Source organism: Mytilus edulis, chromosome 3, assembly GCF_963676685.1.
Source record: "Mytilus edulis chromosome 3, xbMytEdul2.2, whole genome shotgun sequence".
In the NCBI taxonomy this organism is placed as follows: domain Eukaryota; kingdom Metazoa; phylum Mollusca; class Bivalvia; order Mytilida; family Mytilidae; genus Mytilus; species Mytilus edulis.
This window is the reverse complement of record NC_092346.1, coordinates 19224639-19250439: the sequence shown is the minus strand read 5'-3', so window position 1 is coordinate 19250439 and position 25801 is coordinate 19224639. Positions and strand designations below refer to the sequence as shown.

Here is a 25801-nt window from a genome sequence, read left to right as displayed (position 1 = left end):
GTGAACACAAAGGCATCATTCCAACGGAATCGGTTTTCCAATGATATTTCTTTTCTGTTATCGTATCTCAGCGAGCCCGACGTCACAATTACTTCAGCTTGATTCTTCTGCTTAATATCAACAATAATGTCCTTTGTAAAGGGTGTTGATGTCTTCAAGAAACCAGCTGGGTATCCAGACGTCATGTCGACCATACCATTAACGCTTATTCTTTTCTTATCCATTTTCAGACTGACTGACCCCTCTTTCTTGATACCAGATTTATAGTTGATGTCAGCGACGTATTTTGTTCCTTTAGGACAGGTGTAGGTCATTTCAGAATTTAGGGCGTTATTTCGAGTTACATGTTTAACTGATGCTGACATTGTTTTCATATCATGGAAGGGAGTTTTTATGTCTAAACTGCCTTCGACGTGATCTTTCTGCACCATGTAGCTTGATTTCATGATTATTTCTCGTCTTGGGAGATATTCAATAACTAGATCTGATGATGTCATTCTAGAAGTGGGTTTAGAAACCATACTTATTTGACTGTATGGTATTTGTTGGAATGGAGTTTCCAAACGAATTTTTCCATTGAGCCCATTGACAGAGTTCCATTCTGATGTCATCTGGATTGGTCTAAAAGTAGGTTCAATTTCTAAACTTGCGACTGTTTTGAAAGCAGTTATACCTCCATCAAACTTGAGTAATGTTTCAAATTTCCTGACTGACTCTATTGGTGTTACAACTGATATCTTGACAATTTTTGTGTTGTCCCATCTGAATCTGTTTTCCATGGCAATAACTTCAGTTTTTCCATACTCAATAGACGATGAAATGATCTGTTCCCCATCAATTGCTCGATCAATACTTAGTACAATAGGTTTGGTAAATGGTGACCTAAATTTAAGTTTACCGTTTTGGCTGTTCTGCTGACGATCAAAGGTTCCACTTGCATCGATTTCATTATCATTCAACTTCATATTAATTTGTCCTGACATTGGAAAACGGGCATATTCAGATATAATTGAAGTTTCAAAAGCGATATCAGACATTTTGAAAGACTGTTTTGACATCACCTTGCCAGCTTCTCTCTTGTAGTCTACATGACCAGACATCATAACGTTACTATTAATAGATACGGTTGCTGAACTGTCTATCAATGATGGTCTGTGTTGATGGTCAACACGCAGAAGGATATCGTCCATAAGTGGAGATTTAATCTTCAGGTTAAATGATACTCCCCCTTCACTCAATGTTATGGCTTGTCTTCCATTTACGTCCAATTCATAGGATTTACCATTAATATTTGACTGCATATTAGAAATGAGTTCATTGCTGGTAATGCTGTGATCCCAATTTGCATCATATTTGTTGTTGAGTAGATTAAAGACAATTTTTCCTTTATTCTTCAGTCCTCCTTTTGTAAATCTGTGATTCATTTGACCTTCATACTGATATACTTTGCCATTGTGCTCCATTGCTAAAGCGTTCTGGTATTTGTTGTCTGTAGTTTTATGGTGGAAGCTTACAGAAGCTGTTCTCAAGCTAGATAATGACGATTTAACACTAATTACACCGTTTACATCCTGGTCTTCGTTACTGTAGTTAATATCAACTTTTACTTTCTCGTTGTTGAGTTCAGTTTTCAGCATACTTTTTACCTTTCCGTTGTATTCATTGTCCACTTCTACTGAGGACATTTGGAAGCCCTTGAATGGAGTTTTAACTGTAACAATTCCATGAAATTTATTGGCATTGAATGGTTTGTCCAAATTTACTAAAATTCCAATTTTGTTTGATTTCTGCCATGTGATATCCATTGAGTTCTGATATTGTTTGGTAGTTGACATCAAATCATAATTCATTTGTACTAATCCAGTGACCGGTGTCTGCATTCTAAGGGTTCCAGCTTTTCCTTCATCTTTGTTTTTTAGATTAAGATCTAAAGCTATTTCCTCTTTCCCCCCCCACAAAGATATCAAAATGGCCCTGGGTATTTATATCAACTATATGATTATAACTCGATAAGACACTAGTAAATGGGTTGACATGTTCTAGTCTAGCGTTTACATCCATGGAGTTTTTGTATGTCAAATCTCCTACAAACTTTATTCTTTTTGATTCATCTTTATCAGCATCCCACTTAACATCAAATGCTCCGGTATACTGAGGATTGTTATTCATTGCTTCAATTTCAGCTGTCACGCGTCTGCTGTTAACCTTCACATCACCAGACATCTTGATCAAGGTCTTTGGTTTGTATTGAGAAGTAAATGCCAAAATATAGGATTTTCCAATCTGTGCTCCTACTTTGAAATCCCTAGGGCTCCTGTTTAGCTGACCAGCAATGGTAAAAGGTTTTCTTTCTGGTAGTGTTACATCATTGGATATTTCGAATTCAATATTTGACATGCTCTTGATGGCAGATTTTATCGTTGTTCTTTGTTTACCGATAGTGGCAGTGAAGTCGTTGGTATATTTTTGGTTGTTCTGTTGGATGAAGACATTTGACATGGAAAGGGATTTCTCATTCAATGAAAGTGAAATTCCACCAGAAACAGATGTCAATTTCTTTGATTTGTTTTTCAGGAAGACTGATGTGCTCAAGGTGTGTTTCTTACCAACTGACACCGAAATGCTGGTATCCAGTGCCTTATTGGTATGAATGTGACTTCCCTTTATCTTCAGGTCTGTTGCCTAGAAAACAAAATATTTGGTACCATATAGACATCGTTCTTCAAAACAAAATCAGATTACATATAAACTTTCTATTTTATTCTTTAATGTAGACTTACTTAAAGGCTTCATTGATCGAATATTTTTTGTGACGTTTAAGACAATAATATTCTGTATTTTAAACATAGAATATCAGCCGTATATTGCAAAGTGTTGTTATAACTTACTGATTCAGGGTGTTGCAGTTGTGCGCTGACTCTGACATCGCTTGCTCGCCATGCTAACGTGTGTTTTACTGTTGATGAAAAGCTAATCTGTTTGTTCATATCTTTCTTATTAGCACCATACTTGACATTGAAGTTGCTAGTGGTCAGTTTAGCGTTGGTCAAAAAATTCATTCCAAGGTTAAGGTTCAAATGTGACATTTTCTTCAAAGTCAAAACACTGTAAAGAAATACAAAGAGACTCTTAAATATATGTACATTGTTTGATACTATTACAAAATTGTCTAATCAATTAAAGCGATGGCTAAATATTTCAACAATGATATTGTAAATAAACTCATCATAGATACCAGGACTAAATTTAGTTTATACGCCAGACGCGCTTTACGTCTACAAAAGACTCATCAGTGACGCTCGAATCCAAAAAAGTTAATCAACAAAAAACAATGCATACACATATGGATAGTTCTTTCAATTGACGGTCATACTTTTAAATTTAGTCGTTCTTTATAAATTACGGTCATCTTTAACAATTTACGGTCATCTTTTAACCAATTACGGTCAGCCTTGTTATGAATCGCTAATCCTGTTACGGTCATCTCGATTTCGATTTACGGTCATCCTGGCGAATTTTTCAAATCCAAATTCCCGTTTTATACACGTTCCTGGGTAGAGATTTGTGACTTCCGTGTGAATCTTTTATATATTTACATCGTATCAAAGTATGCTTTGTAAAGAAAATGATGTAGAAACACCTTAACAGACAATAAAAATACTGACCTAATTTTTCATCCGACATCTTGGGATGACCGTGAATGCAGTTACGGTCATCAGCTTTACCCCAGTGATCCTTTAAATCTAAATACATTTTGTAATATACTCTTAAACAAAGAGAGATAAATGGAATATATATAGAAAAGAATAATTCTACTTACCAAAATATTTCATTGGAGAACGTGTCAATCCGGTAACAGTCAGGTCAACCTTTGCAGCTTTTTTATATTTAATTTCCACTGAACCGCCAAGACCCATCAACAGTTTTGCTGGGGTTTTAACTGAGATAAATGGACTATATCTCAAAGATTTTTTAGTTACTAGTGTCTGCATTCTGGTCTCGAAACTATATTCTTCTTTTTTGTCCATTGTAAAACTGCCCTTGATGGATTTTATAACCTTCTTGTTTAGCATGTTCACTACAAATAAAACAGCAAAAACCATATAGTTAAACTTCTCTTTTTTTTTTATAGAATTAAGTATATCACTTAAATTAAAAATATGTATACGTAAATTATGAAGAAAATAAACAAAAATGAAACTGTGCCCATAATAGATTTTGTATACATCACAGCATTTAGTTGCTGGTTTTTTTTTTGCATTTAAAGTATATCGAATCATTGAATTTCATAAAAGAGATGTAATACTGTAAATCTGGCATGCTGATTCTTTTTGATTTATTGTTTATTTATTTTGGTATTCTTTGCAAGGGGATGTGACTTTAACTTCTATGACTATTGATGTTTAACTCACATCTCATGTTGATTGGTTCTTTTGAAACTCCACGAATAGCAAATGCAGAATCCAAAGTTGTTCCCGCCAAATATTCAATAGTTCCATCAAGTTTGATGTTATCCTTCTTTGGAATGACTATTTCTACAGATGGTGTATATATCATTTTAGAAGACTTCTTCTTACTAGCTAAAGCTGCATTGACTGAGTATTCTGATTGGTCAATAAGTAATTTACCATTTAATTGTCTTTGTTTGGTATCGACAGCTCCTATAAAATAGATTACTTTTTTGTAAAAAGTATTAACAAAAGTATTTATCTCTTAAATAAATAAAAAAGGAAGAAGTCCATAATACCTGATAAATATAATGTTATTTAAGATTTAAAACTTTAAAATCATGACTTGATACTAAATTAAATTTTACTGTGAAAATTGATAGCATTGTCAATAACAAATAACATTGAAGGTATTGACATAAAATACATAATTCCTTATATATTAAAAGTTACCATTGAAGGTGGCCTTTTTCCATGGTGACAACATCATCATTTCTATATCATGCTTCTTCATATTCAGATTGAAACCGAGTCTCATTTCTCTATCAACCTTTGACCCTGGTGTGTTAAATCCTACATTGGCAATCACTACAGATTTTGTCTAAAATAAATTATAAAAATAAAACCATTATACCTCACGTCAGAAAAAAAAGAAATAATGATATTTATCTTACCTCCTATACATTTCCAGGAATATGATTGGTTAAAAGCGTCCGCGTGCAAACCGTGTATATTTGATATTAGGTTAGTAGGGAGGCGGGGTTTATCTCATACACGGTTAGTAGTGGAGTTACGTCCCTTTATATTCCTTATTAGGTAAGAAGGGGCGGGGCTTATTTAATACATGGTTAGTAATGGTGTTATGTCCCTTTGTAAAAAACAAAACGGTACTGAGAAAAAATCTTAAAAGTTCCAACAGACGAAGAAATTGATGATTCAGATTGAAACAAATTCATAAAACACATTTAAACCTTACAAGTCGTTATTGTTGGCATCTGTTTTTGTAGGATTAATGGAAGTATTTTCTTAGCGCTAACAGTATTGAAGACTTGCTCGTTTTGAGAATCACTAGTCTTAATTTCACACGTTAAGATAGTCGGTAAGATAAATTCGTTACATAGTGTGCTAGTGACGTAATACGGTATATAAGGGGTCAGTAAATTCCATATGGGGATTCGAGCTTCGCTCTCACCTCATATGGAATTTACTGACCCCATATATACCGTATTAGGTCACTAGCACACTATGTAACTAATAATATATTTATATTCCTGTTATGATATATATGAGTGGTTGAAGTATTATTACCTAATTGAAAAATAAGATTAACATTCAGTGATCAAAAATAAATTCATAATTTTTAAACATTAGTCTTATGCAAAAAAGTAAGCTGTAAATAAAAGGTAATTACCTTTCCAAATTTATACTCCATTTTGTAACTAGTATGGCTGTCTCTCTTGTAGAGTGTAACACCAGCTGTCAATGGTCCAGTTAGAGGGAAATATGGAGAATCAGCCTTTAAAGAAGCATTAGGATAGGAAATTTCGCCACAGAGTTCAAGTCCAGTCACGTGGGAAAGGTCATCTCCTGTGCATAGTTTCTTTGTTTGTCTGTTTTGTGTTATCATCTTTTGTTCACGGGTCTCATCACGATGAACAGTAAAGAATGAAGTTCTGCAAAAAGAGATAACCATTACCATACTATAAAGTATGCAAGGTTTATATGGATAAGAGACTGCATTCCCTTTTCTTCCTTTTAGATTAATAAAAAAATGTAACAGATAGAAAAGAACAGAACAGTCAATTATTCTAAAAAAAAAACATGCTGTTGATATGGAAAGAGGTAAATTAAGGTTGTCATTCGAGTGAATTATATCAAGATAACTTCATAAACAGCACGGAAACTATACCATTTAAAAAACCCAGCCTGGTTATATTAAGAGTAAAAGATATTTTTTATGACCTAAATAATTTATCATGAAATTTTTCATACTTACTTTGCTTCAAATATTTCTGTCTTTGCATCTGGTGTCTTCCATTCGGCACTAAAGAGTTGTCCACCTTTAATTTCCAGATGACCGTCAACAGCAGAGGCAGAGTTCACTGAGGATACCATTTTCATTCCAGCTTTAGTTACGAAGGCATCAACACTCATTAGACTTGTCACTTCCAAAGCAGCACTGAATTAAAAAGATATTTAGATTGATTAAGATACAAATTTACCTAGAAAATATGCATTTCTTAATTATGCGTACGGATATATATCTTTTCAGATCTACATTCTTTCGCAACTGTGATATACTGGTTGTTGTTTTTTTCGTGCGTAAAAACATGCATAGTCTTTATTTTTTTTTTGTCTAGAAAAAAATTAACACCAGACTTGTTTGATTATATGTATTCACTGTTTAAAGCATTTATTATTACTTTATAGTTTGAAAAATTTGTTGGTTGATATATTTTTTGATTTCTTTGATCATGTTGATATCATCAACCACGGGATATTTATTGCGTAAAATTATGACAAATTTTGTGTTTGAATGAATAGCGGAGACAATCATAAAACTCCATTCAAACTATTGTTGTTGACTGATATGTGCTTATTTGGTTAATGACTTTCCTGATGTTTCAGTTTGTATTTCAAGCTGACATTTGGCTTTGGTTTATTTTTTATTTTTGCGTCTTTTGTTTTGGTTGATCTTAATACTAAAATTGTGTATCTGAGTATTTAATATTACCTTGGTCGAATTTTTCCATCGATGGAAACTGTCATGGGATTTGACTGAATTTGTCTAAGGTCCATTTTACCGGAAGCTTGAAGGTCAATTGTAGCACTTCCGTCTAAACTTATGTTAAGTGGGAAACCAGCCATTGTTGGAATTATGAGACTGGTATCTAGAAACATGAAGCTCTGTGTGAAAGAATAGTCTTGCTCTTTAGCCAGATTGATGACAAAATCCAGAATGTTGAAGTTTTGTCCTTCAATCAGACTTTTGATATCGTCGGTGTTGATGTACTGTAGTTCATTGCCAAATATTCTCAAATACATGCTCCCTTTGAACTCTTCCATTGTTGATCCAAACTAAAAAACGGCAAAAATTCAAAATTTATTATTGAAGTTTCTGTATTAATTAAATATTCTTGAACTTATAAGATGAAAAGGACGAAAAGTGGTTATTTCATATAAGTATTGGTTTTTGAATAAAACGGTATAACAAACAAAATATGAATAAAGGCAAATGTGAATGGATTTCAAATACAATGTGAAAAGAACGGATAACTTCTGTTAATCTATTTGCTCACCTCCTCATTCAGTTTATCCATTGCTTTGTTGCTAATTCCTTTCACTGATTGTTTGACAACATCCTTTGACTTGCCAAAATATCCTTCGGGTCCAAAGTATGATTCTAGGAAATACTCTAGTCCCTCTACTCGTCCTCCGAACTCAAACAGGTTAACAGAGTGACCAAAAAGGTCAAGGGTGAGGTTTGTCATGGCTGATCTTGGAAGGAAAGACTTAGAAGACCAAATGAGATTGCTGTCAATTGCTGCACCTGTGTTCAACTTTTCTAGGAAAAATGAAGCTTCATAGTTTCTGGAATACTTCATTTTTTCTAAGTTGAATTCTTTCTTCAGTATGTCATTAGATAAAATAGATTTTATGCTTTGTTTCAGTGGACTTGATGTTTCCATTAGATTTGTAAGGTGAGTCCAGACGAAGGAGCCTACTTGATTTACTTCTTCTGATTCCAGTGTTGTCTGGATTCTGTTGAGGATAGACTTTGAGGGACATGTCATCAATCCTAGATAAGCAGCAATTCTTATTTCGGAATCCTCATCGCGATTTGAGTAAATTGTCATCAACTCGTTTCTCTGAAAGAAAAACAAATCCTATTTTGAAGATATATTTCTTGCATGTAAGTATGTTATTTTGCAGTAATAATACATTCGATATCTTAAATACACTATATTTTTTTTATAGTTTTTTTTCATTTTCTACCCCTAAATTAAAAGATAAATCAATTATGATATTTAATGACAGTAACATCAAAATAAAATGTTTGCACAACAGTAATCAGACGGTATGATTGTATTTATATATTGATACAATAAAGACAATTTTGATAAAAATTTAAAAAAAACATACAATGTCGGCAATTTAACAAGTCAAATTATAGATTCGTTTATCATAGAGTATAAAATGTTAGATAATGAATAAGAAATAATAAATAAGTTTTTAATTACGTTTGCATCACATGCCATTCGGCGGAAAGCTTGAGCTGCAGCAAGGCGAACCTCTGTCGGATTTTCTTTTCTTGTCAAACAGCTATTGACCATTGTGATACTGCTAGAGAAACCAGCATTTCCAAAGGCACGTAAGGCACGGATTATCTAAAACGAAACATAAAAGATAAGTGAATTATCCTATATTGAAAATACTGTTGTCTAATATGACAAATTTTATTTAAAAGTAAATTTTCCGAAGATCAATGAACATGTTTTTAAAAAATGAATGAAACTGCTTACGTTGTTAACATTGTTCTTGTCTGCATAGCATCCAACACCAATCTTGTCTTCTAAGCTGGCAACAAGGTTTACCATATCAATGTCGTTAGCACAGGAAGATGATTTACAGTAGGTGTACACAAGTGATGAAACTGCAAGCATGGCTTGTCCGTTCTTTGTGTTAGTCAACAAAGGCTAAAACGAGAGACATGAACACCATACATTATGATGAAACGTATCTACATACACTTACATATTTGAAAGATCCGTTACTGTCTATATGTATAAAGCTATTTACACATTTGAAAGAACCGTTATTATCATTACGTATACATATATTTACATATTTGAAAGAACCGTTAGTATTTTTACATATACATAAATTTACATATATACAAAGAACCATTACATTCTAACATCTTGAAAACGAAATCAATTCATTAAATCTTTTGTTTCAAGTGAATAATTAAAGAGTTATATATACCTTCAGTTCTAATAGCATGTCTTTTGTTGGATGTTGAATAAAAGATAGACTTGTCATCCACATATCAGCTTCAGCTCCGGTAACTTCGTCGGTATTAATCAAATGTGTCATCATTTTCAAAGAAGCTTTAGTTCCAACCATTGGAATGGCGTCAAGGAAGAATTTCCTGCAAATTATGAAAAATTTGTTTTACACTTTCAACTTTAAATAAAGCAATGGCTCTTTTGCAGTAACGGTATCAATTACTGAAGACTTCTCATCAGATTGGAAAGGTCATTGTTTTACAAATTATTGAAGAAAAAGAAAATGTCTTTATACCTCTGTCCAAATTACCGGTGTCATATTTGAAATTACGTTAAATATGAGATAATGTGGAAAAAAACAACAAAAAAGCTACGAGAAAGCAGAATTTGAATTATTTGACTTAACTAATTACCCGATCATGTAATATTGTACAGTACTGAAGTCGTAAATGGCAAACGCTGCAGTGAAAAAATATTACAGATATACTATATTTCCTATATATTATACATACCTGACTTTTGTATTCTTTGGACAGACTTTTCCTGAATGTACTTTCTTGTGGACACTTTCCATGCTATCGCTATCCAAAGTTTTCATAAGTCTGACAAGCTCAGTAAACTGTTTAGCTGTGGAGACTTTCACGGCATCTTTAGATAATTCGCAAAATTCTTTCAATTTGTTCACAACCTCCTTCTGTGCGTTTGCAGAATTGGTGTTGTCAAAAGCATGCTCAAATGCCAGTGTTGTTCTCTTTTCAGTAGACACTAAAATCGAACATAAATACTTAATTAGGAAATTATATATACATAGTTTGCACGTTAATATAATAAACAAAATTGTTATTAATTTGCGTGATATCGCTTTTATGTTCTAGTCTTGATCGGGAACGTGAACACAACAGACAAATTCATCTATTGTCAACTTTGCCATTAAGTAGTGAAGAGGTCATATCAGCTCTAGTATTAAAATTTCTTTACAAGGAAACAAATGACGTTTAGACTTCGTTATTATTAGGAAGAGTTTTGTAGATAAAAAGTCCTTAGTATTCGTTTGATTCGCGATGCATATATCAATAGTTTCTGTTGTTTCAATTTCACCTTTTGTAGATCTGCTTTCACTCTCTGTAATATATTTCAATGTCTGTTTGGTTTCTGTAACAGCTCCACTGGATTCTCTGGAGAATGGTCGTAGAACATGTTGTTCTTCACAACTGCTGCTCTGAAGGATACCAGTTTTACTGATTCCCTGTTGACATTCGTGTGTGCTTTTAACCAATGGCATTGACTGGATTTCCTATAACAATAATAAAAACAAAGTGAAAACCGTTTCAGTCACACACAGTTTTAATCTACTCAATTTGTTTAACGTGATATAATATTGTTTGAAAGTAAATCCAACTGTAGAATATGGATATTTTGCAACACCATTAATTAAAAAAAATGTGATATAGAATAATAACTTACAGATGGTACCCTGTATGGTGTTCCTTGCATGGCTGTTTTGTAACCATGACGATCTACACATCCTAATGTGTCTTTTGTCTTCTTGATTGTCATTGTGTACCACCCATTGGAAGCCAGAGAGTAATTTACATCACAGCTTCCGGTTACATCCATCTGAAAACAATTTCATAATTATTTTATTTCATAACATACAGTTATTGTTGAAAATTTAAATAGTTAGTATAATAATACTTTCATTTGATAACTTTCTTTTTTAATGGTTAGAATAACGCCTTGGCACCACCTACGGGAGTAGCTGACTGGTTTGTTATAATCTAAAATGAAATAGAGCAAAACAAATAGTTACACAAAACCACGAAAAGAGTTATTTAAAAAAAAAATCATCGATTTCTTTACTTTTGTTTTGTTCAGACTTTAAGTTAGGTTTGTAAGTGAAAGAAACGGCCGACACATTCCGAACATATTTTGCCGAGTTGAATATTTACAACTGAATGATCGGTTATCCTTAGATTATGGTACACAATTTTACCTCTTTGGTTTCCTGTTCCTGACTGAAGTCATCCATAGAGTTCTGGAAAGCAGAGATGATTGCTCGTTTGATATTAAGAGCCCATGTATGTTCGTCGTTTGAAGGGCATAGTTCATCAACACGGCCATCTTGGAAAGAGAACATCAATGGGTTCTGTTCAAGACTCTTCTTGAATTCGCCAGTGATGTCAGCATTGCGTCTGGTGTTTGGTGATTTAGGGTCTGATTCAGTAAGTACTACATCAGAAACCTGCAAATGAAAAGAGATGATTATAATAACTCATTTAGATTCTGAATACGAAAATGTATCGCTATGAATTCAATCTAACAAAACAATATATTTTCGAAATCCTCTGGTTTTGTCCATTTGAATTCCTTAAAACAAATTGGCCATTGACCCCATTTTACTTTTTATAAATCTTTTACATGTATAATCAGAAGCCATTTGATAAAGTCTTATAAAATCTTATTTTTTTTTAATAGTTTTTGAGAACTTTAACTTGTCGATGATCATCGATAAATCTATGAAAAATCAATAAAGAATATTTTCCCGCCAAAATTCCAATGGCTAATATTTCGAAAACAAGCACATTGACCTTGATATTTTTTTGTTGCTTTTTTTGATTCCTTAATTAATCCCCTATCAATATTTACTAGTGTTATGGAGAGTTATTCATTTTGAAACTGAGAAGCGAACTTCCTTATATAAATGACATAATGTTTACTTTTAGTTAACAACAAAATTAATAACTTTTATTTTTGTTCTTCTTAATTACCTTAAGCACTAGATCACATTTTGAATGAACCTCGATGTGAACTTTTGCAGCCATGTCAATTCCAGCTTTATCTTCGGAAGCCCCTTGTATTGTCGTTGACACCTTTGATGTGTAGTCATAGTCGTATGTCTTTCCGGTTTCGTATCCAAATTTTTTCGATTCTGCAAATTAAAATAATGACCATATTAAAACCTCCTTTTCAAAAAGGACAATATATGCTGTTACACACTGAACTTATATCAACAGAAGTTTTTAATTTAAGCGAGGATAATTCGAAGCCGGGACAGGTATAGACTGTCCCTGTTCGTAGTAATGGGGAAAACCTTTTATTAATAGAAGGATTAAAATAATTTCGGTTTTATAGAAAAGAGATTATTTTCATGACTGTAAAAGAGACAACTACTAGTACTGTTTAGGAAATAAAGAAATGCATCTTGTCAAAATGCATGCGGATTTGTATTTCTGGGCTTTTATCTTAAGAATTCAATGATGTTTATATTAAAAAATTGCGCTAGATTGCAGGTGACAAGTTATGAAACACGTGACTTACCTGTACATTGTCTTGCACATGTAGCAGTCTGTGAGTTAGGTAGTTTAGCTGAAAACGAATATCATAGTTAATAATAAAAATAAGAAAATGTGGTATGACTGGCAATGAAACATCTCTTACCCAGACACGAGTATTTCATCGTACGGACTTGAATAATTATCAAGCCCAAAATAACAAATGCAAAACAATTCAAGCGAGAAAACGAACGATCTAATAAAGTTTTACGAACAAAACAATAAACGAAAAAAAGTAAGATATGAAGTAACAATGAGATACACAGAATTGGGTTTTTCACGATTTTTACAATCAAATGGTTAATCATTTTCAGTTTCTAATTATCATTCAATATTACGAAATACACATGTGTGTTTGGATAATAAATTATTCGTTTTTATCGTTACTTATTTGAATCAAAATTAGAAATATATAATTAGCCTATAACAAACCTGCTTGATTTAGTACCACAAGGGCACATAATATAAGTAACTTTAGCCCCATTATGGAGCTTGTGTAATGTCTCGTTTCTAATTGAGGTGTTCCAATTGGACTGTGTCTTTTATACTAAATCTGTGATAACAAGTTGCTGACACAGATAGGGGTGCAGGGTAAATTCCTCGATAGTAGATCTATAATTAATTATTATCTGTACTTTGTTAGGTTCATTAAAATTTATCAATTATATCTTTCATAATCATTGGTCAAATATCAATAGAAAGTTCTAGTATTATATTGCACAATCATTTCTAATTCACTTCAATTTAGATATTCAAAGGAACTTTTCTTTGATATAAAGTAAGAAAAAAATCAAATTGTAGGCAAAAATAAATTGAAAAAAAAATTCATTGATGAACAGTGAAATTCGACAGAGTTTCTTAAACGAATTAGAAAAGTTATCTTTTTAGTTGATTCAACTGCATCGCCCGCTTTATTGTTTGTTGTATAAATCTGAAAATATATTTTACCCTGAAATCACCCCCAGTTTTTGGTGTGGTTCGTGTTGCTTAGTCTTTAGTTTTCTATGTTGTGTCTTCTGTACTATTATTTGCCGGTGTTTGTCTTTTTATTTTTGGCCATAGGGACGAAAGATACCAGAGGGAGAGTCAAACTTATAGACAAAAAACAAAATGACAACGCCACTCTTTTAATTATTATCTTCTATATATGTATTCGAATGATATTTGACCAAAGTAAGGAACCATTTAAGAAAACGATATTTTTTAAGCAAGAGACGTCATGAAAAATGCATGAAATATTTGCCACTGGACGTTAAGCAAACATCAATTAATCAATCAAATGGCATATTTTGGACATGCTGCAGTCATATTGACTTTATCATTAACCTTTCTTAATTATTTGTTGATACATCTCGAAATTATCAAAAGACTATATGGTCGCAACTCTTCAACCGATAATTAAAATTGGATGGACATTTTATTGTATTCGTGCATAAAAAAGCTTACAAAAACTTCTACAACTGCTTGCAAAATATAGAGGCACAAGGTGTTTAGAAAAACCCATAAAAGCACCGAAATTGTAAGTTTGAGAAATATATTCTACCTGATTATTGAAAAGAGAATAATATTTTAGATAGCTAGTCCAACAGTGCTCTCTTTTATATATGTATATATAACTTCTGGACTATTTTAAATAACTGTCTATTTCTAAAATTACTTCTTATATACTTCTGATTTTTTAACCCTGTATGCCAATATTGCCCATGTGAAATTTTAAAATTGTTTGTATATTCATTGAACGACAAATATATGTGACGTATAAAATTTTTTGACGTCAGACACGCGCGAATCAATGAATGTGTTTGTAGATAAATGTTTTTGTGTTCTGTTAAATTGTTCCTTTTAAAATTCCTACACGATGAGGACTGATGTACCCATATTTTGACTATTTTATTTATTATACCTGTTTAGTTCACGCATCATTGTAAACATAACGGAATTTGACGAGACTGTCATCAAAGGGAGAGGTTTAGCGCTATAAAACCAGGTTTAATCCACCATTTTCTACATTTGAAAATGCCTGTACCAAGTCAGGAATATGACAGTTCTTGTCCTATCGTTTTGATGCGTTTTGTCATTTGATTCTGCCATGTGATTATGGATTTTCCGATTAGATTTTCCTCTAAGTTCAGTATTTTTGTGATTTTACTTTTTTAAATTTATTATTGACATGAAATTGATGGTTTGCCTCAAGAAAGGCATATATATTTTTCATTTACAACAGGATTGATTGAAATCTATAGATTCAATTTCATCGGAATATTTCGATTTATAATTTTATCATATCTAACATAATCTTTTTCATAAGTTTGCATACTTTACTAAGGACAGAGGAATTCACACTTGATTAGATATTTTACGAAATAACAAAAATGTGAGATAAACTTCTATGAGACAACAACCTAACGAAAAAGAAATAATAAAGTAAACTATAGGTCAATTCAAAAGACTTGGACGGGGTTTACAGAATAGCGATTAATAGGCCGAATCTACAGAAAAACAGGACCCAAATAATAAAGAAAGGAGAAAAATAGGGCAAAAACATAATGAAAAGAGAATATTTTAATAGAGGATAGTGTGCATAAATAACAAAGGCCAAAGATGAATGACCTAACAAATAAAAAAGATTACAGAAATTAATGACCCCAACTCTCCTTTCAAAAAGAAATCCAGCTCCTCATATTAAGTATGAAATAAAATAAGAATGTCTTTATCCTATTCAATCGTCCCTTATCAAAAAGAAATAGTGAATGACAAGAATGTGTCCATAGTACACGGATGCCCCTCTCGCACTATCTTTTTCTAAGTTCAGTGGACCGTGAAACTGGGGTGAAAACTCTAATTTGTCATTAAAATAAGAAATATCATATCATAGGAAACATGTGTACTAAGTTTCAAGTTGATTTGACTTCAACTTCATCAAAAACTACCTTGACCAAAAACAAAAATGGGACAGACGGCCAAACGTGTGGACGTACGAACGAACGGGCGCACATACATGTACCAGAAAACATAATGCCCGTAAATTGTGCATTAACACAGTAAATATCCCAAGACAGGCCTTTAATACTTGATTTACAAATGGCCAATAAAAACTAAGTCTGTCAATTTTTGCAGTTTTCTTTTCGGATACTTTATTAATTCTAAAAGTAAATTATTCATAAAACATTTCTTACTGTTATGTACCTGGCTTTAACAGTTGAAAGTTATACCAAACATCACAAGTTCGTAACCATCAAACCATAATTGTTATCCACCGGGATAAAATGATTTGATGGTCATAACTGTTTGTTGCGGTTTTTGTTTCACGAAAATATAAGAACAAAAAGGCAACATGTTTAACCCCGCCATATTTTGTATGTATGTGCCTGTCAGGAGCCTGTTATAAAGTGTTTGCCAGTCGTTGCTGTATAACATATTTGTATTTCGTTTCATTATTTGTACATAAATTAGATCACTAGTTTTCTCGTTTGACTTACATTTAAGATTTCGGGGCTTTTTATAGTTGACTATGTGGTATGGGCTTTGCTCATTGTTTAAGGCCATATGGTGAAATATGGCTTTTAATTTCTGTGTAATTTGGTCTCTTGAGAGGAGTTGTCTCATTTGCAATCGTACCAAATCTGCATTTTAATAAAACATTTACAAAATAACAAAGATTTATATATACCTATCGTTAAAATTTAAAAAAAAAAGTACTGAACTGAATTGACTAGTCTTACTAAAGCTAATCCCATAATCTTATTACAAATGCATATCACACAGGTGGAGAGTTTTCACGTTGGCAATTGTACCATATCTTCCTATTTGTATATCAAAATGATATACAAGAGTGCACATTGTGAAATGTCTCGCCTGCTTTACAAAACATTGCTTTTAAGTTGAAAGTATTCAATTTTAAGTTTTACTACAAGTATCACATACACTTAACATGATCCAAAAAAGTGGTCAAGGTAAATGAACCCTGCCAGACAGACATTTAAGATCATTACGCACACCAAATATAGTTAACCTATTGCATATATATCAAGGAAAACAGTCCAAAACACAAAAAACCTTGACATTGAGTAATGAACGTGAATATGAGGTCAATGTCAAATGACATATGCAAGACTGACATATATATCATACAATTTTTCCATACACCAAATATAGTTGACACATTGATTACAGTACTTGAAAAACAGACCAAAACACAAAAACTAATTTGTAACCACAGAACCATGAAACTTAGGTGAAGGTTAGATTACACCAGCCACTTAGACATAAACACCCTACAGATATTCAATACGCCAAATATAGTAGAAAATAGAAAACAACACGTTAAAAAATTTCATGCGTCCGAGGGTTTTTCTGGATTTACCTTCATTAGGAACGCTCGAAGACAAACATTTGAAATCAGAAGATGTATAAGTGCCGAACCTGTTGAAGAGTTTTATGACAAAAAAAACCTAAAATAAATAGCCAAATTCATCTAAAGTCAACTTTGCCTGAAGGAGTTGAAACCTTAGTTTCTAATAATTTCACCAAAATTTATAAACGGATAATTTAGGAATTTTTAAGAATTGTAGTGACCTATCACTTATAGTAAACGAAAAATTGAATTGACCACGTATACTTACACTCGGTCACTGACCCATGAAATAAGGGCGAGGTCAAGTGAAATGTGTTTGCAAGGTACGCACATCCCTAATATAGGCATCCTTATACTCATTACAAAGGAGAAATTAACATTACGAAAAATCTGTCAAGTAGTCGCTAAAGACAGACGGAAACCTTATATCATAAGGCATATATATTCAACGTATAAAGTATCTAGGTCATCTGAAATATTAAGCTTTTAATCTTTTGTGAAGGCGGTGAACGTGCATATACATTTGCTTTTTGTTTGTTTTTTTACATATAACAATTCATTTAAATCTACTCAGCATGAGAAATTCGCGGGACGGTCGAAATAGACAGGTTTGTTGCTTGTCAAGTAAAACGCTGGCTTAATTTCTTGTAGTATACTTTGTTATGCTCCTTTTACATGTATCAAGAGAGAAACAATAATATCATTTGTTTCATATTAAGAGGGACCTATTTGTGAGTTTAAACAACGACATCACAGACTTCTGATCCTTCTCGTTATAAGTGGTGATATTTCACTCAACCCAGGACCAGCTAAACATCCATGTGGTCACTGCTATAAAGCAGTTGCGAAAAACCACCGTGCAGCATTATGTGAGGTTTGCAACTACTGATGGCACATTAAATGTGCCAATATTTCACCTACCAGTTACAATGATCTATGTAACTCTGAAGAACCGTGGTTATGCAATGACTGTAATTCATTTAAGTTTACCAATTCATTTTTTGATATTTCCTTACAAAACTCTACATGTATGAACACTAGCAACTCATCGTCATCTTCAGAAAGTTCAGGGTCTGACATCTTCACTGAACTTAGAGAAGCTAGGAAAATGCATATAAACAACTTTCATATATGCCATCTAAACATTAACAGTATGCGGTACAAGTTTGACGAACTTAAACCAATTCTACTTGATAAAGTTGTTGACTGTCTGATTATTTCTGAGACCAAATTAGACTCTTCTTTTAAAGACTCCTTATTTGAAGTCGATGGGTATAAACTACAGCGAAGAGACCGTACTGACCATGGAGGAGGTATAGCTACTTTCATGCGAGCTGACATACCAGCCAGAAGAAGACTTGACATTGAATGTAAGACTCTTGAAAACATTGTATATGAGATTACTCTTGATAAAACTAAATGGTTGATTTATGCTATTTATCGTCCACCATCAATGGCGAATAATATTTTTTATGACTCCATAAATATACTATTAGATAAAGGTTCCGAAATTTAGAGAAAATTATATGGTTATTGGTGATCTTAACTATGATTTTATGGTTAAAAGCAAATCACAAATATTGGAGGATATATATGTGACATTTTTGATCTGTGAAATATAGTGAAAAAACCTACATGCTATATGAAAGGGTATGAACCATCACTTGTAGATGTTATTCTTACAAACAGAACAACTCTTTGTTTCAAAACACTGAATTTTAACACTGGTGTTAGTGATTGTCATCATATGATATCTACTTTTATAAAAGGTCATACACCTAATTGTGTAAACAGTAAGACACAATACAGAAGTTTTAAATCTTTTAATGTTGATAATTATATTAATGATCTTGATAATATAATTTTTTTACATGATTCAGATGAATGTATAGATGATATAAATTTGGTATATTATGATTTTGAAACAAAAGTCTCTGATGTGATAAATTGTCATGCACCAATGAAATACAGATACCCTCGAAAAAAACTCAGTACCATATATGAACAGAGAACTAAGAAAAGCTATTTCTCACAAACAAATGCTGAGAACAAAATTTGAAAAATACAAAACAAACAAAATTTGGGAAGCATATAGAAGACAAAGAAATATGGTCACAAAATTAAAAAGAAAATCAGTGAACATTTATTTTCAAGAAATATGTGCTGGAGGACAAAAATCAAAACACTTTTATAGCACAGTCAAACCATTTTTATCTAAAAAAATCTACCTGTAGCCAACAAAAAATTGTACTTGTGGATGATAATAAAATTTTAAACGACACTTAAGATGTCTGTGACAACTTTAATACTTTTTTTGTTAATGTTGCCAATGACATGGGCAAAGGTACTATTTTTGAAGAAAAAAAGCATCCTAGTATTTTAAAAATGATATACCTTTTGATTTTAAACCTATACATGTTGACACAGTAAACAAACTTGTGAAAAAGATCAATATAAAAAAAGCTACTGGCGTAGATCAAATATCATCTAAACTACTACGAGCTGGTGCACCAGTACTCAACAAATACATAACAACATTAATAAATAACACCATAGAATCCAATGAGTTTCCCAACAGACTCAAAGAAGCTCAGGTTGTACCATTACATAAAAAGAATGATCCACTGGATAAAAAGAACTATCGACCTGTCAGCATTTTACCAACAATTTCAAAAGTCTATGAAATGGTTATGTCTGACCAGTTAACTGAATTTTTTGAGAATATATTTCATGCTTTTTTATGTGCATTTAGAAAAGGTCATGGATGTCAGACAACTTTGCTGAGACTCCTTGAAGATTGGAAAACAGCTTTGGATAATAATATGTATGTGGCAGCTATTCTTATGGATCTTTCGAAAGCTTTTGACTGTTTACCTCATGATATTCTTTTAAGTAAATTATCTGCCTACGGTCTTTCTTCTAAATCAGTGAAATTACTTCAAAATTATCTTACAGATCGTAGGCAACAAATCAAACTTCAGGGAGTACTCAGCAGTTGGGCTGACATCCAGAAAGGGGTACCCCAAGGATCAATCCTGGGGCCCCTATTATATAATATTTTTTATAAACGACATATTTTATTTTATTGAACATGGTACCTTGTATAATTATGCCGATGACAATACTCTGTCTTATGCTGACAATGATTTTGATAATTTATTATGTACACTCGAAAGAGAAAGTACTGTTTTAATTGACTGGTTCAGATTTAATTGTATGCAGGCAAATCCTGACAAATTCCAAGCCATTGCAGATGGAAATAAAACATTTGCAAAAAAGCCTGTTTTTAACATACAGTCAGCAAAAATATCCTGTGATGAGATTGTTAAACTTTTGTGTATTGATATTGACTATCAACTTAATTTTAATCACCACATTAAAAATATTTGTCGTAAAGCATCCCAACAACTGAATGTTCTAAAGCGCATTGGCTGCTACCTTACTAAATTGAATAAACTGACAATTTTCCACACATTTATTTTATCTAATTTAAATTTTTGTCCTTTGGCATGGCATTTTTGCAACAAAAATAACACCACCAAATTGGAAAAAATGTCAGGAAAGGGTTTTACGATTTATATATGAAGACTATGTTAGTTCTTATGATGAACTACTTTTACGAGCAAAGGTTCCATCACTGAAAATAAGACGTATGCGTAACATGGCTATTGAGTGTTTTTAAATTTTATATAAATTGTCACCACCATGCACCCATGGGGGGGGGGGGGGGGGTAACTTCGATATTTTTTTGGTAGGAGTGTGCCATTGTTGCCTCAAAAAACATACCCATTTTAATATAACATTCACTGAAATTTAGTACCTATAGTTATATAAATATATAAGAAAGAATGACCTATACTCATATACAATATTTAAAATATGACCCATGCTTATATAAGCACTAACTCATCATCACTCATAATTCATTAATATACCAGCTACCCTTGAGTTTTTATATATGAATTGACATTCTCAATAGCATATTTATATATGATATGTAGATCATACCCCAAACCAATATACAGTTATCAAACATAAATGCATTTTAATATAGGATGTCATTAAAAAGGAGGGTCATTTTTATATAAAATCTCGCAAAATTATGACCCATTTTTTTGGCACATCCCCGTATACCCAATAATAGGAAGTTACCCCCCCCCCGTGCCACCATGCTTACATGATTTAGTTGTATTGAAAGACTGTAAATATAATTTTAGATATTCTAATATTGTAGATATACCTAGGGTCTGAACAACAACCTATGGTAAGAACTCTTTTAAATACACAGCTGCTGTTTTATGGAATGATCTACCTGATGATTTTACAAAAAATGCTAATTTTAGTCAGTTCAAAAATATTTTAAAGTCATGGAATGGAAATGACTGTAAGTGCATAGTTTGTGCAGAATTTTAGTTTATATATTATGCAAAGGAGTAGGTTCAGTAAGACCCCTTTTTGGCCCCAAAATATAGCAGTTTTACAAAATTGTGAAAATGTAATCTTTAAGCTATATTTTGGAAAGTAAAATGCTTCTGCTACATAAATATGAGCTATTTTTGACAATACAATGCACACATATCGCGTACTAGCATCATTAAGTCATGCTAAATTACTGAAATCTTCAAAATTTAAGCATTTTGGTTAATTTTTAGACGGTTTTCGTCTAAAATGAAAGTGGCCGCATTCGTGTTCATTCATAATATTGAAATGTAAGTTGCATTTGATGATAATACAAAACACATATAAAGGTTGAGGATGAACACGGATGCGGCCACTTTCATTTTTGACGAAAACCATCTAAAAGTGACGTTTTTTGGCATATTTGATAGATTTTTCATATTTAAGCTTGAATCAGAGCGTTTTTAATGACTGAATCAGTTAAAATCTTTCAGAAAAAATAATCGAATCAATTGAAATAGACACTTAAGTGTTTAAAAAGTATCCAAAAACTTTTGTTAGAGGAACCTGAAATTTGAGGCCAAAATCGGCCCTTACCGGACCTACTCCTTTATTTACCATCTAGATCATATCCCATTTTTTTTTCAATTTTTATGCTATATATGCATTTTTACCAGCTTTTATGCCTAGTTTACACTTATATGCTTTTAGCCTTAATACCTAGCTTATGCTTATATTCTGCTTTTAGTTCTTCATTTTTGTGCTGTGATATTTATTGCATGTGTACTATCTTATGTGGTTACAAGGAAGTAATTATTTACATAGGCGACAATGGTAGCCTTATTTGGTCCTGCCTTTTCACTATCAAAGATCCATTAAAAAAAATTTCGAATTCTGATTTATCAACACCTTTGGGTGTAATTGCAATGGTCAAACACATATGGTGCCGCAGCTTTTTTGATAGAAAAATGGCATTTTTAAGGGTACTCAACGGTTCCGGAATTTTCGAAATAGTATGAATGAAGAACACCCCTTGCTTAATTTGGCATAGAAAATCTTGCTAGTCTTAGAGAGTTTTCTCTAAATTTCTCGCTATTTCTACACCAATGGCCAACACTCATTTCTCACTATTTCAATTTTAATTTCTAATTACCAAGGCAGCAGAAAATAAATTTACTTCTACCTATTATCTTGGATGTAAAATCTAGGTGGCGCCAGCGATCTATATTTACTTCCTTTTAACCATGTATTGCATGTGTACTATCTTATGTATTGTATTGTTATAAATGTTGTACTGTTAAATAATGTCTCATATGTCGGTTAAAAGCTCATTAGAGCTTATGTTTGTCTATGTTTTATATACCATGCCGACTCTAAATAACGCTTATTTATTATTTATTACGTGCGCATTAAATGACTATACAGTTATCATTTTTCATGAAAAAAGGCTATTTTAGAAAACAATACGTATTTTGCATTTGCAACTATGAAATGACCTGCTAGTACTCTTTGTCAACACTATAACACAAACCAGCCACACTTAGATACGAGACACTTCGATCCGAACAAAAACCGGATAGGCTATACAAAGGGACGACCCACACCTTCAATAGAGACAACTCATTCCATGTATGTGACCTCAACAACAAGCAAAACTGAAACAGCATCGTGTAGTAAACAATAAAAGGTCCCGGCATGACAAAATGTGAAAACAAAAATCATATTGTAGACAGCAATTTACAACAACAACAAAAAACAATGAATGGCAAGCTTCTGACTTCATAGGAGTAACCAAATTTTGAGAGCATTTTTCTATCCGTTAAAACAGGTATGGTGATGTAGAGCAAATCTGTTAGACTATTCAGATCGACATGAACAAAAACAACTACAAGTACTTAAAAAAGAGTACTACTCGGAGTTATTGAAAGCAAGTTTATAATAATAATAAAAGATAGCGTATGATCCCACGAGAGACCAAATAACTTACAAGTTAACAACCATTGACCACCTTAAAAAATAAGCAAAGATTTTACAACGTATAAATAAATCACAATTCACCAGTCTAAAATATCGGTTTTGAAATATCAATTTGTACAAATGCAACGGATCTAGAGTAAGATGAATCAACCTTTGGAGCCTAACCGGTCCTCGCCTTTACTTTGGACAGTAAGTGGTGTAACAAAAAAAAAGAAGAACAAAACGCTTTTGTAATATACGCCTGGCTCATCAGATCAACAGCAAACCGACACACACAACTAACAACTTTCTCATATTAAGCATAAATAGTACCAGTCGAAGAGAGTTCACAGTCACTGAACGAAATACTTCATACGTTCAGGTATTTCCCATTCAATTATTTTATGGTAATATTCTTTACGAAGCACTAAAATGTCGGCATCTACCCCGAAAGCTAACCAAAACTTTAAACAGACTTATTCGGAAAGGATATAGTTATAATACTGTTGTCAGGTCATTAAGGATTGCCTAATGGGGAGGATTTGTACTTGGTTTTCATATGACGAAGATATCATATTTCAATCTGTTTAAAATTGAGGTATTGACCTCTCTTTTCAGTAACTGCTAGTATATTTAAGTCCTTTTTTCAGTTATGTACAATTGCCATTTTGCTTAGTTTCTTTTGTTACCTATTCTGACATCGGACTCGGCCTACTATTAAACTTAGTTTTAATGTGCGTATTGCTATGTGTTTCTTTATTCTACTTTAGGTAGATGTATAAGGGGAGGGTTGAGATCTCATTTATATGTAGACTATAAACTGTCATTTTCAATTTAGCTCGCTTAAGAAAAATAGTCAATTGATAAAACTTACACAGTCTTACTATGCTGTAATTATAACTCGTTGTAAAACATTGGCAAAACCGGAACACTTTCAACAGAATATTTTCTATTTTCGAAGAAGAGATACACTTAAAAACAGTTGACAACACTAGTAGTACAGTAAACATATATTACATACAGTTGTTTTCGATTTATATGCTTGAATGTTTCTCTGGTATCTTTTGCCCTTCTTTTATTGAGACTTTATCGTATGCTCAATATGAATATCCGTAACGTGTAACAAAAACTCGTAATAGAAACGCATTTTAGTGTAAATTTGAATCGTAAGGGTAAACTTTATAGCTTGAAAGTATATAAATAGCTACAAATTTTGAACAAAAAGAATACCCTGGCAATCTTATTATAATAAGATAACAAATTCATATGTTTAAAAAAAAACTTCATAAAAAATATGCTGAAAGAATCACTGTTTATCAATCTTGAAAACCACAAGTTTATGGAATTTGACTGTTTGATATTTTCAATCAATTTTACGTACAGACAAAAGAAAAAAAATTGTATTTCGTTTTGTAACACATTCTAATCTCTTTTTGCATTCTTTTTTTTTTGGGCTTTACATGGAAAATTCAATGGGTCTCACTAACAACTATTGTCAAGTTAATAAGTTAAATCAATAATATTCAGCATGGGACGATTATCATTGGGACGAATTCATATTGCTGCATAGTAATTCGTCACATTGGTTTCCTTCCCCAAAACATAAGAAGCCCCGTCAACAAAGTTAGCAGACATTAAATGCAATGTTTTCTGCTCACTATCATCGTATTATATGGGTGTTAATTATTCTATAATTATATATATAGCACTAGTTTGTACAAGGTTGTTCAGATTATATCTTTTAGAATGTTGCCGTTTGTATTTGAAAATCAAAGACATGCAAGTACAGTAAGGATAATATAAAGATTAGAACTTAAACATGATGCTTTCATTATCAAATCCCTTTTTTCTCAGTTCAAATGTTTTCCAAACCTTCCATTATTATTTATCGTAATGATGTCATCAGTCATTCCCAAAACATGTTTGTATCGTTGCTGTTGTGTTTTTGGTTAATTATCAAATATTTTGTAAACTATCAATCGCGTTTATTAGAGAGACGTTTATCAAATTACTTGAAAAATAAAAATGAATAAGATCATGCTCATGAAGGAAAATCAAGAAGAAGAGACAACACATTATAAGTTAGACATATTTTAAGATATCGATGCTTATTTTAAATCACTAAAAGGAAAAAAAAAATCAGAAATAGTACAGTAACCTATAATTGCTTTTATACTCTTCATTTGAACTCTTATGGATAATTGTCTCGTTATTCAAAGATCAATATCCGTTTTCACCTTGGCTTTATCAGCTTTTCTTTGACTTAAGAGTTTGAATATTAATACTTTTGTGGTATCTCTCCGC

The 25801-nt window shown here is 32.3% G+C and overlaps 1 protein-coding gene across 1 annotated transcript; it reads right to left on the bottom strand.

The window, feature by feature from the left end:
* Positions 1-1920: 1920 nt before the first annotated feature.
* Positions 1921-13273, bottom strand: LOC139515090 (apolipophorins-like). Its single transcript, XM_071304651.1, has 19 exons — positions 13222-13273; positions 12776-12823; positions 12226-12386; positions 11451-11699; positions 10922-11074; positions 10556-10751; positions 9970-10222; positions 9435-9600; positions 8972-9145; positions 8690-8836; positions 7748-8317; positions 7183-7526; positions 6445-6627; positions 5860-6121; positions 4902-5049; positions 4413-4661; positions 3817-4078; positions 2889-3105; positions 1921-2682 (listed from the first exon to the last, which is right to left on the bottom strand). The coding sequence occupies exons 1-19, from the start codon at positions 13271-13273 to the stop codon at positions 1921-1923; spliced, it is 4596 nt and encodes a 1531-aa protein (XP_071160752.1).
* Positions 13274-25801: the final 12528 nt, after the last annotated feature.